This window comes from Xenopus tropicalis, chromosome 1 (assembly GCF_000004195.4).
Source record: "Xenopus tropicalis strain Nigerian chromosome 1, UCB_Xtro_10.0, whole genome shotgun sequence".
Lineage (NCBI taxonomy): Eukaryota > Metazoa > Chordata > Amphibia > Anura > Pipidae > Xenopus > Xenopus tropicalis.
The window spans coordinates 157,514,265-157,529,962 of record NC_030677.2 but is presented as its reverse complement, the minus strand read 5'-3'; the positions used below and the strand labels follow the sequence as shown (position 1 = coordinate 157,529,962).

Sequence of the window (15,698 nt, the reverse complement as noted above, 5' to 3'; positions counted from 1 at the left end):
ATGTGCCTCTATAACCCAGAGACCAGAGCAGCATTCATTTCTTAGGCAGATTCCCAGCATGCCTTCTGCTTAATGTAATTTGTGCTAGAAAGGTCAGGGTGTCCCAGAACGTAACCTGTTTACCACAGTAATTCACATATCAGATATTATTCTGTGACTTTTTAATGTCTCAAGACTGGACTCACAGGCTCTGGATTTGATTGGGATGAATTTTAGGGTGTAATTCTAAATCACTGTGGTGCTTTGGGTGTCCTTATAGTATCTAGTGTGCTATCTTCATGGAGTATTATGTAAACTAAGCACTGAAAAATAATTCATACCAATAATGTAGCTGCTCAGAGAGGTCTATGGAGCAAGGCAACTAGAGGAAAGAAATATTAGCATTATTCTGATTTCAGGGTATAGCCATGAACATTTTCTTTACCTCTACTATTTATATGAATCATGTTGAGCATAAGCCTTTATTTCTCTGTTACATCTGCAAAGCCCTTTTCTCCTATGTCATGGTAAGATGATTATCCAGTTTTAGCAGACCCTATTTATAATATAACCTTGGAGTAGCATAGCTGGGCTTCAGCTTTAGAAGATAACAAGTTTCAAAGTCATTTGGCAATTACAACAATGAAAATTACCTTTTCATGCCTTGATTAACGTATGAAACTTCATCCAAGCTCATAAATTTCCGTGACTAATTAAGTGGGCTAACTGTGAGCTCTATGCTAGTAAAATAAAAAGTATAATTGGGTCAGCTTTAAGCAGGAACGGACATTTGTCCTGGGTCCCTAGCCTTATCAATCGCCCTATCTGAATGAACATGTTCTCAGCTCAATACACATCATTATACAGGTGTTGTGTTATAAATTAAATTTTTTTTCTATACATAAGGAATGTCCATTCAGTGGCCCCTGCACTGCCCTAGGCATTACCCCTGCCCGCCCCCACACAGTCTTGCATATGCACTCATATTGAGAGAGGTCCTAACATGTGACCAAAATGTTTATATTGCACAATAAAGATGTTTTTTTATTTTTCTATCAAGTCCTGTGCAGTGCTGAGTCCTTTTGGTTTTCTATACTTTATAACTCTGCACCCGGCACCCGGGCACCATTTTGCAAATGTTTCTGTTGTTTCTTGTTTTTTTCAACTAAGTAAAATGGGACACATTCGCTCATCACTTGTCAAACCAACTGACCAAATCTGTGTATGTATGATACATTTCTCCATAACAGCATCAATCCGGTGTAAAAAGAAAGAGGGTCTGCTATTCCAATAATTATTCTTTCCATGTCCTCACTGATGTGTTCCATGTCCCCTTGATCTTACATTATTATGGGTCTGCACCCCCTATTGTTGTGCCACTAAGTCAACTGTACTTAGCTATGGGAAGAAAGGTTTGCTGCAACTACAGTATTTTTGGAGCAAGAAAGTTGTAGCTGGTGGCAGCATTTTGGATGGCTCTTTTCATGTTACAATAGAAACAGGAGAAAAATGAACATTATATTTAAGTCAGTAACTGTTTGAATAATGTCAGTTAACTAATAAACTATAACAAATAAGTTCATGTTTAGATGCATTTTTTAATGTTTAGATGCCTTAATGTTTTCCATACTTTTCTCTCTGAACAGGTACCGGAAAGCCACAAGGTGGCACTGTCCTCCATCACTTACATTGGTTGTTCCCTGTCGATTTTCTGCCTGGCAATTACATTGGTCACATTTGCTATATTGTCGTGAGTAATTTTTGACATTCTATTTTATTTTTCTTGCACTCCCTACTGAGCAAATATTACCATTTAAAGCCTATTATAAATGTATGTGTACTCTCATTTCAGACCACCATTGCACATTAACATTGGGATTCTCTCAGTCAAAAATGCCATTAATTCTGAAAAACCCTTTAATTAGATTTTTCCTACATATTTGCAACAGTTGGGTGGTTTTGTTGAAATTGCTTTAATTTCCTTATCGAAGGAGTTTTTTTTACTATCATCATGAGTTCTAACCTTGTGGTCTGATTTGACTGCCTTTTTATAAATATGTATCAAACCAAATTTTGAAGCAAGGTTGCAAGGGCATGAGAAGTACAAATGGTAATAACAAAGTTACAAAGTACATGAATATTGCTTTTATATATACATATTTAAATGGGATTATGTGCTTCTTGCTGTTGATTATCAAGTCTCAGGTTTTTAAATACAACAAGGTGACTTCTAGTATCCTTATATTCAACAGCAAGGGTTGTATTCATTCTTTTTTTATTCCAATACAACACAGAAGACGGCTCATACCACACAATAACCCTCCAGTGGCAGGTAGTAAACAACACATAACTAGTGCATACATTACCCTACATTGGCTGGACTGCTGAAGGTGACAGATGTTGATCCAGTGAAGAGTAAGCACCACAGACATTTTACATACAAGCAGATAATAGTAGAGTATTTTAATGCCTTTAAGAGGGGCCTGGATGAGTTCTTGATCAATCAGAATATCCAAGGCTATTGTGATACTAATATCTACAGTTAGTACTAGTGGTTGTATTTATAGTTTATGTATGTGAGTATAGATTGGTAGGTGTGGGTTAGGTGTGCTGGGTTTACTTGGATGGGTTGAACTTGATGGACACAGGTCTTTTTTCAACCCTATGTAACTAACTAACTAACTAACTATGAATATCAGTTGGATACACTCAGTGTTCTACATCCATTACATTCTCTACATGCTCACACACAAGCTAATATAAAAAATATTGCATTCAAAGTAGGCATAAACAGACATGGATATGACAATTTACAACAGATATGGCAGCTGCTGGGGCCTAGTATTTTAGATGGCCAGGTATGGGTTCTAAGTAATACATAATTTCAGTATATGTGTGTTAAAGAGATCTTTCTCCCAGGAGCCCTAATAAGATTTTGCTGTGAGGCCCCATTGCATCTAGCTATATGACCGTATACCCAAATGGCTCTAAAACTATACTGGCATATAAATACTGGGCACTGCCATTATGTGTATGCCAATTCAAATTATCCTGTGCCAGTTCAGGGGACCAGGGCCAACTTGATCTGTGAATGGCCCTAGAATTGTAGACCTTTGCGCAGGAGTATTATATTTAAATACCCATTTCAGCTTTTAAGTATAACACTCCAGAAGTAGAGAAAATGCTGCTATTGCTGGTAGGAGGAGCTTGTAGCTTTCTAGCTGTTTATAGCATCCCACATCAGCCAGTCCCCAGCTGCAAAATCCTCACTGCACAGACATTATCTATAGAAATAAATAGAATAAAAATAGAATAGTTAAAATCCTAGTTATGCCTCCTGGCTGGTATTTTAGTGGCCCAGAATGGCTAGATATAATGATATATCTAATTAATTAGAAAGATAAAAAAAAAAGTTACCCTACTGCAAGTACTGCAATTTTTTTTATGTTTCATTTTTTAGACATTTACATGTGTTTTTTGGCAAAATACGATTGTTCCTTTTTTTTCTTTTTCACTCAGTTTTAAGGGGAAGTTAAACACATTATTGATTTCCAAGAATGAGCGCCAATGCTCCTAAAATGGCTGCCAGAGCACTACCTGTTTGGGAAAAATAAAGGGGATTCATGAAAATGAATGGGCATTTAAATTTTTATGAATCTCAAAATTTTTGTCTCAAAACAATTTTGATTTTTGGATAATAAACTCAACATTTTCTTTCGACCCTACCCACATTATTGGGACTTTTGATAAATGCAAAAATGATCGTGTTTTATTGGAAAAAATACCAAGTCAAGCTTATACGAGTTTCAATGCCAGAAAAATTCTAGTTTTAGTAAATTTGCCCCCTGAAGTTGTAGCCTTATATTTGACTACGCTATTTCGGGTATCACAGAGTGAGGTGGGGAGTTACAAAGCTATGGTATATATAAAAGAAGAAGATAAATCTGACAACTATAGGGTTAATTTTACATAGGCTTATACAATAATATGAGCAGAAGTTTGCCCAGTGTAGTAACTTAAAGCAACAAATTAACAGTTAGCTTTGATTGGTCTGGTGTAGTTAGAATATTAGAAAAAATATAGCTGTTTGCTATGTGTTACTGGACTGGGGACTGGGGAACAGTTTGCCAATAATGTGACATAAGCCTTTAGTTTTAAACCAGCAGTGTCCTTTTTATTGAGATTCCTCTGATAATTCACCTCAGTAAACCCTTCAGCTTGTGAGGGTTTGTCTGAGCTACTCCTGTAAGAGCTGGGAGATGAGGCAGTCGAAAGACATTGCACTGACTTTAGAACTCACAAATCCTGCTTCTCAAATGGGATACAGATCATTAACAAGGGAGAGGTAAATGTACTGTAAAGCTGAGCAAGCTGGACGTGTTTTGAATCACAGGCTGGTTTAAAGAATCGATGCCCACGTTGCTCTGGGTCAGAATTTATAAGGAAGGGCTAACAAGGCACTTGGAGAAGGAACTGTGCATGGGGATATGTATATTATTGAGGTGTTTTTTGGGTGTGGCCACCCATCTTACATCACCAAAGACAAATTGTAAAAAAGGTAAAGGTAAACTGTAACCCCCAAACAGTTTAAATCTTTACAAAAATAAATTTCATAAAGCATCTCATATGTTAAGCCCTGCTTTGTCTAAATAAACAATTTTTTATAAATATATACTTTATAATATTATGTGCCATTATGTAATCTTAAATTGAAAACTGCCATTTTAAGTACTAAGGGCCACCTCCTGGGATCATAGGATTCATGGTGCACACAAACAAGCCAAGGCACACATACATGCTAGGCCACATCAGCCAATTAATCGACAGGATTCTGTCTTTTACTCCCACACTTTACAGTTAGAGCTGCATTATTCCCTGTGATCTCACACAGATCATCACAAAATAGTGGCTCAAGGTAAAAGATGTTGAAGGGCAATATTTATATTCCAGTTTTGTAAGATTCCTTAGGTCACTTAATATGATATAAACCAGTGATCCCCAACCAGTGGCTCGTGAGCAACATGTTGCTCACCAGTCCCTTGGATGTTGCTCGCAGGGGCCCCAAAAAGGTGCTTATTTTTTAATTTCCTGGCTTTTGGGCAAGTTTTAGTTGCATAAAAACCAGGTGTACTGCCAAACATAGCCTCATGTAGGCTGCCAGTCCATATAGGGGCTACCAAATAGCCAATCAGAGCCCCTATTTGTAACTTCTGGAACAGTTTTCATGCTTGTGTTGCTCTCCAACTCTTTTTAGAGTTGAATGCTGCTCACAGGTAAAAAAAAGGTTGGGGATTCCTGATATAAACTATCTGTTGGTTAAGTATTCATTGTTGGGGTGTAGTTTTCCTTTAACTGGCAAACCCTTTTTATTCAGTTTGCCCAAATTCTTGCATATGTCATCTGAAACAATAATCATTTCACCTCTATTCCTTACACAGGACTGCTGTATGATATATGGAGCTCACTTCCTATAATTAAGCCTTAAAACACATGAGCAGATTTATCAAATATCTAACTGGGGAGGCCTGAAGGATTCCCAGCAAGAACAAAGCATTTAATGACTTGACACATTTATCAAAATATTTGTCGTCAAGTCAGTATTTGTCAAGTCATGTTAACTTTGAGCAGTAAAACACCAGTCTGTTCAATGGCATTGAGTACACCCTTTCAAACCCATAGGGTGAGGTCACACAAGGCTTTTTTCCATTGCATTATTAAAAATGTGGATTCCAACTTAAATACGTTATTAAAACCACACGTGGTTGATTATATGCATTTCTCAGCATGTAGTTTTCTTCTTCCTACTTCCTGCTTTCAGCTCTCTAACCTCTTAATTAGTCAGACTTTGGGGGGGGGGACACTTTGGGGGGGGGGCACATGGGGCATAACTGTTCAGTTAGTTTGTGAGCACGCAGGTCAGATTCAAATGCAAACTAACTGAATAGTTATGTCCCATAAGTCACTGATTGGCTACTGACTGCTAACAGCTTGGAAAGCTAAAGTAGTGTTCTGGCCATTATGTTATACATCTGCCCTCTCCAGCCTTTATAGAGTACCTTTTTGGCTAACTAACTATATTGAAAACATTTTTTATTTTGCGCAGTCTGTCTGTCTGTTTTGCCCAGTTTCATTTTTACTCTGGACTGTTCTGTTAAAGAAAGTATTTGGACAAATATTTTCTTTCCAGCATATAAAATAAATGGTTAAATCAGTGTGTTAACCATTGTTACTGTTCTGTAAAAAATATTAGCCGTTACACGTTTGTTTGTTTTCTGACAATCTACTAATCCTACTCTCAACAGTCCCCTTTAACCCAGAACACCATCAGGCAGTCCCATAGTCTCTAACAATTAAAGGGGATGCTTGAAGGAATCTACCTAATGAGAGCCTGCAGAGATTTTAGCACAGCAAAGTACCCTCATATTATATTCCCCAGACATCCAAATTACATTTCCCAGAAATCCCCATCCTCAAACCATGACAGTCACTGTGCAATAAAGCAATCAGGCAGTGCTTTGGGAGACAAAGGCAGAACATTATGTATGATTCTTAGCTTGCTGCAGGGAATGATAGAGGAAAAAAGTGTCTAAGCCCAACATATCAGCATCTTTTAATAATCTTCATGTTTGCAGGTATCACTTTAAATGCATTTTCCATATATGTGTATTTTACTGCATGGTGTCAGTGAGGTGTATCATGCCATATAGCCATTAATAGAATGAACGGGTAAAAGGACAGTTTGTATTATAGCTATACAAATTTCAGGAAAAGAGGTCCATAATGGTCAAGGTTTAACATGGTGATTCCAGAAAGACAAAAGATAAAAGAGAAGTATCTTGAGACTTTAGCATTCCTTTATGAAAGAATATTTCATAATGAGGATCTTAAAAGCATATGAGCAAATGATTTAAGACACCAAGAGAAGCAAGGTGAAATCCATTGATTTCAGTTCAACCTCTCCGCTTCCACCACCACACACAGACACAGAGACACACACAGACACAGACACACACACCTTGCCTGTTTTCCTTTGAAAAGCTTATTCATGCTGATCCATTAGCAGCTGTGCCAGCCTCAGAGAAAAACTGCACTTCTCTTTACGGCCATACTGCTTCCAGAAACTCTGGGATAACAACGCACAAAGTAGACAATGCATTAAAAGACTTTATGACAAGCCACATATCACCATTAAACCTCCAATTTATATACAGTGGTTTTTACTCGCTAGAATGAGACAGAAGGAGAATTGTTCTTCAGAGACAGCTGAAGGAAGAGAGGAGATTTAATATTCCCCGTGCAGTCAGATCTCGGTGAATCAGTGTATTGTGCAGCCTGAAAAATTGGGAACCGTCGAGGCAAGAAAACTTTCAGCATTTTATATGAATCCATGGACATTAGGTGCATTTAACACAAAGTCTTGACCCATCTGACTCTTGGAAGTGGAGATGAATTGTTTATGAATGCCATCTGTGCCATACAATAACCGGTGCCAGTACAAAAGCATTTTATTCCTTTGTCACTTGGAGCCTTTTAACTCTTAAACACATAAAAAGGAAAGTTCACCTTTTACCAGTTCATAGGTTTACATAAAAGATAATGACAGGCTGTTAGCCGACCGATAGCAGTAAATTACCTTACAATTGTCTTCCTTTCTCTCTTTTATCAGAATTGTCTATAAAAAAGCTGTTTTACAAAAAACATTTATTGGATTTTAGGGAGGATTTGCTACTAAGAGGCTATTACTGTTGAATCTGCTGTATCATTAAAGTTTATACCGCCTGGCATTGTATTATTCTGTGCAGATCTTTGAAAGAGTTATCATGTGGATGACCCATACTGTAGGTGCTGAAATCAGGGCCAAGTATTATAAACATTGGCACCACTGTAAATAGTGGACTGGTGACCAGGTGTTCTAAGCCACAATACATAGCCCACATTCTGCACATTATCCATCTGTTCTTACTTGAACTGCCTGCATGACTTATAAAATGAAAAGAACACATTGTATATATCCAATAAAAATCTATAATGTCAGTAGTTACACACAGAGGCTCTTTATTTTATGGTTTGATGTGGATTTATAGGTTGCACATTTGACTTCTTCTTAGTTTTTATTATTTCCTGTTCCAGTTTTACTAAAAAAGGGAATCCTGGGTCACAACTTAATCTATTTTTTTGACCATGGAGAAACGCTACAAAATAGGTGTAAATCATACTCAGAAGCAGTATTCCTTGGCATCATCACATCATATTTTTGTATTGCTAAATTACTTTTGTTACAGTTCACTGCTAAGAAACAGCTAGAGTACAAAAACCCCACAGTATTAGTGAATGCCCTGGGAAACTACAACCTCACTACTAAGGTTAACCTGCAGCTCTAATCATCTGTAAACTGCTAAAACATTTTGAAACCTATAGGGTACCTGATTTTTCATACAGGTAGGGGACCTGTTATCCAGAATTCTTGGGACCTGCGATTTCCAGATAAGGGATTTTGATCTTTTTGTAATGTGCATCTCTATACTTTGTCTACTAAAAAATATCCAATAGGATTGTTTTGCCACTATTATGGATTCATGCAGCTTAGTTACCATCAAGTACAAGGTACTGTTTTATTATTACAGAGAAAAAGGAAATCATTTAAAAAATCTGAATTATTTGATTAAAATGGAATCTATGGGAGATGCCTGTAATTTGGAGCTTTCAGTATTGCCTAAACCATTTCTTTGTCTCTTTGGCTAAATAGGTCGGTCAGCACCATAAGAAATCAGCGATACCATATCCATGCCAACCTCTCCTTTGCAATCCTGGTGGCTCAGATTCTGCTCCTCATAAGTTTCCGTTTTGTTTCAGGGACGGTAAGCAGTTTAATTTCTTTTATTGTTCTATTTATAGCATTGCAATGGAAAGAAAGTCCCTTCTCTGATCTGTGTGATCTGAACAAGTCCCCAATAAAGGACCTTTATAATATAATAATACCAGGACCTTCTGAACTAGGCATAGACAGCAGTCTTAATTGCCATCTTTGTCTTGGGGTATATTATTTAAATTGTCATTAGCTGCAATTCATCAGCAATTTCTAACATCAGGAGGTTAAGGCTAATGCCACACATAGCGTATGGCACATATTTTCAGCAAGCCGAAAAACGCTTGCCGAGAATGCAAGGTCTCGTGTTTTTATGTGGATATTGGCTACATATGCCTGCACCCAAGCATATTCAATAAATTTGGGTACAGGCACAGGTAGGGATAGTTTTAAGCATACAGAGCGTATTATCGGCAAGCGTTTTTCAGCTTGCTGAAAATATGTGTCATATACTACGTGTGGCATTAGCCTAAAGTCACCTGAAGACTGTCAGCCACTAAAGAACTTTTCAACTTTTCACTGATGTTCAGTGGATCTCAGTGACCAGCTGAAACTAAATACAGGAAATGAAAAAAAAAGAAAAATGAATTGCATCTTAATGAAAATATTTTTATTTCTAGAGTTTTTTTTACTATTTAAATAAGCATATTCTGGCAAACAACAGAATGACACACACGCTTGGAATATACGCCTAGCAAAACAAGCCAAAATAAATGTTTATTGCTCAAATCAATTGTATCTTCAGAATATTTGCCAAATGCAGCATAAGTAAATATGAACAATCCAAAGAGATCCAACAAAAAAAACCCTTCTGGGAGGTGCAGCCAACATTTCAATGTTGTAATGTTCTTAACAAGCCAAACCTAGGAGGTATTAAACTTCTTTTACCCAGTACTCCCTTCTGCTAATCCCAAAGGTTTCCAACTCCCACACTGTACCACTGGCTATTTGAGCTGGCGTTACTTCTATACACAAAGTAATAAAATACAAAAATAAAATTGCAGTTCAATCTGAGCCAGACACGTGGCATTTGTATTATAATCTATTCATACAATATTTACATAATCAGTTACACTGTGCAGCAAACTGCACCAACTGAATTGTTTATACAATGTGTGGATTGTATGATGACAGTCACTGGGGCAATCTATAAACAGCTTTGTCCACAGTTCTGACACAATTTAGTCACCATTATTTCCCCGCATACTTGGCAGGGCTAAAAGTGTTTCCAAAAGTACATTACACCACTCATGTGCATCATAACCTACTCTTCTCAGTAGCATGGGGTTGGTGCCTTGCACTTATTGGGTAGGTACATGTAGGTATTCTTTAGACACGTGGCATAGGTCTCCACAATGCAATTGTTTTCTTCCTAGGAAGGTGATTGTTACAGAGTGTTGTATTTACAGGTTTGTAAATGGGGTCCAATGAGCAAAGGGGCTGCAGTGCAGTGGTTTTGAACATTTTATGCCCTGAGTACAGAGAGTTCCATCAGGTTCTACAAATGTCTTTTTCCCTAAAGCAAATTGTTTTGGCAGACAGGCTGCTCCATATGTCTGAAAGAAAATGATAATTTTCTATTGAGGGGGACATGTTGACCTGCTTCTTACATAAAGCAAAAAACATTTGAATTGGCAAGATACAGTAAGGCTTTTAACTATATATATATTGCACACAAAATAACTACATCTAAATGGAGAAGTAAACTAGAGAGAACAAGGAAACTTGCAGAACTGAACTACTTTTAGGCTTTTAAATTATTAACTGTTCAAGAAGCTTTCCCCACTCTAAGTAATCAGAATATTCTAGTCTGGCACACTGTCAGAGTGTGTGACTTAATGGGATTTGATTTAAACTAACCCATGGGATACAAGTGTCTGCTTATGAACATGTCAGTCATCATTGCCCAAACAGCTTGGTATTTCTGCTGACTCAAACAAATGACTGGCATGTGTATTAGTTTGCATTTCACCATCTGTATTGGTTTTGGTCAGATTTTTTTAAAGTCTGAGACTCAGCAGTGGACTAAATTTGAACAGTCTAAAAGTCATTGTAGAGGCACAGAGTTAATGGTTTTTTTGAAAAGGCCTGTGTACACCAGGATTCAAAACCAGAGATATATTGCTTTTTATTGTAAAGAAAAGATGGATCATCATTTGGTTTGTATCCTAACTACCTCTTCCTAATATTCCCTGGAATCAGGAGATTCTGTCATGATTTTTATGGAGTGCTTTTTATTTCTAAATTACATTTTTTACATAGCAAATAATTCACTCTACCAAAAACTTTATTATTGAACCAACAAATGTATTTTTTTTTAGTTGTAATATTGATGTGTAGGCAGCCATCTCAGTATATTGTGCCTGATTTTAAACCTTCAGAAGGAGCAGCGTTACACAACTGCTTTCAGATAACCTATTGTTTCTACTGCTTCATGTAACTGGAGGAGTCCCAAGCCGGACTTGGATTAATTAATATTGAGCTGCTATCTTGCTACCTTCCCATTTTTCTGCTGATCGGCTGCTGGGGGGAAGCGAGGGGGTTGATATCACTCCAACTTGCAACTCAGCAGTAAAGTGTGGCTGAAGTTTATCAGAGCACAGGTCACATGGCTGTGGCACTCTTTATAATTGATCCACTGGCTTCTTGCAGCCTGTGGCTCAGAATTACAGATGAGAAGTTAATCATACATTAGGTTTACATGTGATTTATGAATAAATTATTAATGACTAGATTAACTACCTTCTTCTCCATGCACTATTCCTCAGAAGGACCTAAAAGGTGCAACCAAATGAGTAATCAAAGAGCTTTTAGTATCCTTGTTCTGCATTTGTGTGTGAGTGTGTGTATTGTTCCTGTAAAGAGATATTACCCCAGAATATGACTACTGGGAATATGGTATACTTTAGTCATGTTGGCATAGCCAGCACTTAAGTTTTTGTTGTGTGGTTTGACTTTTCCACTGCATTTCCACTGTACTTCCACTGCATTTTCCACTGCAATTGGCCCATACGCAGAGGGCAGTCCAGACCATCACCCACTTACACATACAAGACAAATGTATTAAAAGATATTTGTATTTTGTTTAAGAATGCTTCAATAACCACATATACACTAACTCCAGCTTGGTTTAGGAGAACCAGGAGGGATAAGGTGGATGCCATCTGAATGTTTTTGATGGAATAGAAAGTGTACAAGCAGGTTTCCTTTAGTTACACAGCTACATTAAGTTGAAAAAAAGATCAGAGTCCATCAAGTTCAACCCTTCCAAGTAAACCCAGCACATACAGACCCATACTGACCTATCTATACAGTGACATACAGACCCATACTGACCTATCTATACAGTGACATACAGACCCATACTGACCTATCTATACAGTGACATACAGACCCATACTGACCTATCTATACACTCACATACAGACCCATACTGACCTATCTATACAGTGACATACAGACCCATACTGATCTATCTATCCACTCACATACAGACCCATACTGACCTATCTATACAGTGACATACAGACCCATACTGACCTATCTATACAGTGACATACAGACCCATACTGACCTATCTATACACTCACATACAGACCCATACTGACCTATCTATACAGTGACATACAGACCCATACTGATCTATCTATCCACTCACATACAGACCCATACTGACCTATCAATCCACTCACATACAGACCCATACTGACCTATCTATACACTCACATACAGACCCATACTGACCTATCTATACACTCACATACAGACCCATACTGACCTATCTATACACTCACATACAGACCCATACTGACCTATCTATACAGTGACATACAGACCCATACTGATCTATCTATCCACTCACATACAGACCCATACTGACCTATCAATCCACTCACATACAGACCCATACTGACCTATCTATACACTCACATACAGACCCATACTGACCTATCTATACACTCACATACAGACCCATACTGACCTATCTATACACTCACATACAGACCCATACTGACCTATCTATCCACTCACATACAGACCCATACTGACCTATCTATCCACTCACATACAGACCCATACTGACCTATCCATACACTCACATACATAAACCCATACTGACCTATCTATACACTCACATACAGACCCATACTGACCTATCTATCCACTCACATACAGACCCATACTGACCTATCTATACACTCACATACATAAACCCATACTGACCCATCTATACACTCACATACAAACCCATACTGACCTATCTATACACTCAAATACAGACCCATACTGACCTATCCATACACTCACATACATAAACCCATACTGACCTATCTATACACTCACATACAGACCCATACTGACCTATCTATCCACTCACATACAGACCCATACTCCTATCTATACACTCACATACAGACCCATACTGACCTATCTATACACTCACATACAGACCCATACTGACCTATCTATACACTCACATACAGACCCATACTGACCTATCTATCCACTCACATACAGACCCATACTCCTATCTATACACTCACATACAGACCCATACTGACCTATCTATACACTCACATACAGACCCATACTGACCTATCTATACACTCACATACAGACCCATACTGACCTATCTATACACTCACATACAGACCCATACTGACCTATCTATCCACTCACATACAGACCCATACTCCTATCTATACACTCACATACAGACCCATACTGACCTATCTATACACTCACATACAGACCCATACTGACCTATCTATACACTCACATACAGACCCATACTGACCTATCTATACACTCACATACAGACCCATACTGACCTATCTATACACTCACATACAGACCCATACTGACCTATCTATCCACTCACATACAGACCCATACTGACCTATCTATACACTCACATACAGACCCATACTCCTATCTATACACTCACATACAGACCCATACTGACCTATCTATCCACTCACATACAGACCCATACTGACCTATCCATCCACTCACATACAGACCCATACTGACCTATCTATACACTCGCATACAGACCCATACTGACCTATCTATACACTCACATACATAAACCATATATACCAACATCAATACTAACTGTAGATTTTAGTATCCCAATAGCCTTGGATACAATGCTTGTTCAAGAAGCCAGTGTTTCTGAGCTCAAAACCTTACAATTTGAGGTTGCAGCCACAAACCTTTCATTTTTCAGTAAAATGAATGGAATGTGGCTAATGGCAGAGAGGTTTTCTCTTAGGGAACCCCAGAAATAATAGAAAACCAATGGGGCTTAGACCTAAGATGGGAAAGCTATATTCTTATTGTACCATCCCGCTGTAAGAAGAATCCTTTCACTTTGTATAATGACTTAAATTTGACCTGTCTTTTTATATTACCTCTACTTATTGTACAGCGCTGCGGAATATGTTGGCGCTTTATATATAAATGTTAATAATAATAATACTCTGGGACATAATACTTAATTATACAAAAATTGTATTGAAGGGCTTTGCTCTTCAGAGTAATGGGAAGAAGTTAACATAAATAGTGTCCAACAGCAGCTTTATTTATTGGGCTCAAGGTACACAGAATTATATTTGCACTTAAGAAGACAAGTTTACAGTGAAAGCAAATAGTAGCAAATGCTATTATTTTTTATCACCATTTACATGGCCTTGCATGTCTTTGCTAGACCCTTCCTGATTATAATTTATCAAGTATTCCGATACTGCTAGGCACAGACATTTGTGGTTGAATAAGACCTTATTTCATATATCTGGGTTTCTTTAGACTTTCAGTGGATTTTTGTTGTTGAATAAGTATGTATTCAATAAAATACAAATGGAATAATCGTCCACGCAAATAACATGTTTATACTTTTCCTCAACATCTATTTGTATGAACCTTCCTTCCGTATTCTATAAGATCCTTCATGATAATAACATATTATTACATGTTTATGTAATAAAAATTCTAGCCTTGAAAAGATAAAAGCTGGTTTTCTCTTGAAAGATGTAAGCTCAGGCATGCTAAGTTAATAGATGGTTTCAAAAGAATTCAATTTGGTAGTGCAAAGGTTGCTGGTGGTTATACAGAGAAGGGAAAAATGGGGACATCATCAGATAACTACTGGCTGGCTGTAAAATAGTCATGGGCAAAATTCACAGTGAAATTCTGCACTTTGTCATTGGCGAATATTTTTGTGAAAACCTTTGCTGCAAACTTTTGTGGAGATTAAACAACCATAGGCCCCAATGTACTTTGCATGAAAGAGAGTCACCTTAAAAAATGCCCATAGTCTCCAATGTATTTTGCACAGAAAAAGTTGCCACATGAAAAGTCATAGACTTCAATGTATTTTGTGCAGGAAAAAGGTCAGTAAATAAGTTATAGTCCATTGACTTCAATTCGCTCATCACTACTGTATCATACATTGGGGACTGAATAATTGGTATAACCATTCAGGAGATAAAGCATAGAATATGTAGAATACCTGCACATTGCACTTAATAGTCAAACCAGCTATTACCCCAGAACCTTTGTCACTACATCTTCTTGGGGTGCTTGTGTGATCCTCATTCCTCAACAGAAATACATATTAAAGTACCTCAAGGAAGAGCCAGAGTCTCCCTGGCACAGGCATTTTCACTGAAGAATAGCCAGCGGTAGAATTGATTTCATCTTGTGTTTCTGTTGATTAGAGTGTGACACAGAATTCTGACTCATATATCATCCCCCTAAATCACATTTAAGCTGTTAAAGGAATGCTCCAACATATAGCTATGGAATACCTGGAGTGCAGTGGAGTGTCAGGCAAATAAGCCCCCAAAGC

The 15,698-nt window shown here is 37.7% G+C and overlaps 1 protein-coding gene across 4 annotated transcripts in view; it reads left to right on the top strand.

The window, feature by feature from the left end:
- The window catches only part of adgrd1 (adhesion G protein-coupled receptor D1), a 271,121-nt gene that overhangs the window by 178,173 nt on the left and 77,250 nt on the right, over positions 1-15,698 (top strand). For all 4 annotated transcript variants that reach the window (XM_002931898.5, XM_031892498.1, XM_012969246.3 and 1 more), the window contains 2 exons: positions 1,626-1,729; positions 8,726-8,837. In XM_002931898.5, coding sequence (XP_002931944.3) covers positions 1,626-1,729; positions 8,726-8,837 — 216 coding nt within the window. The remainder of the gene's footprint in view (positions 1-1,625; positions 1,730-8,725; positions 8,838-15,698) is intronic.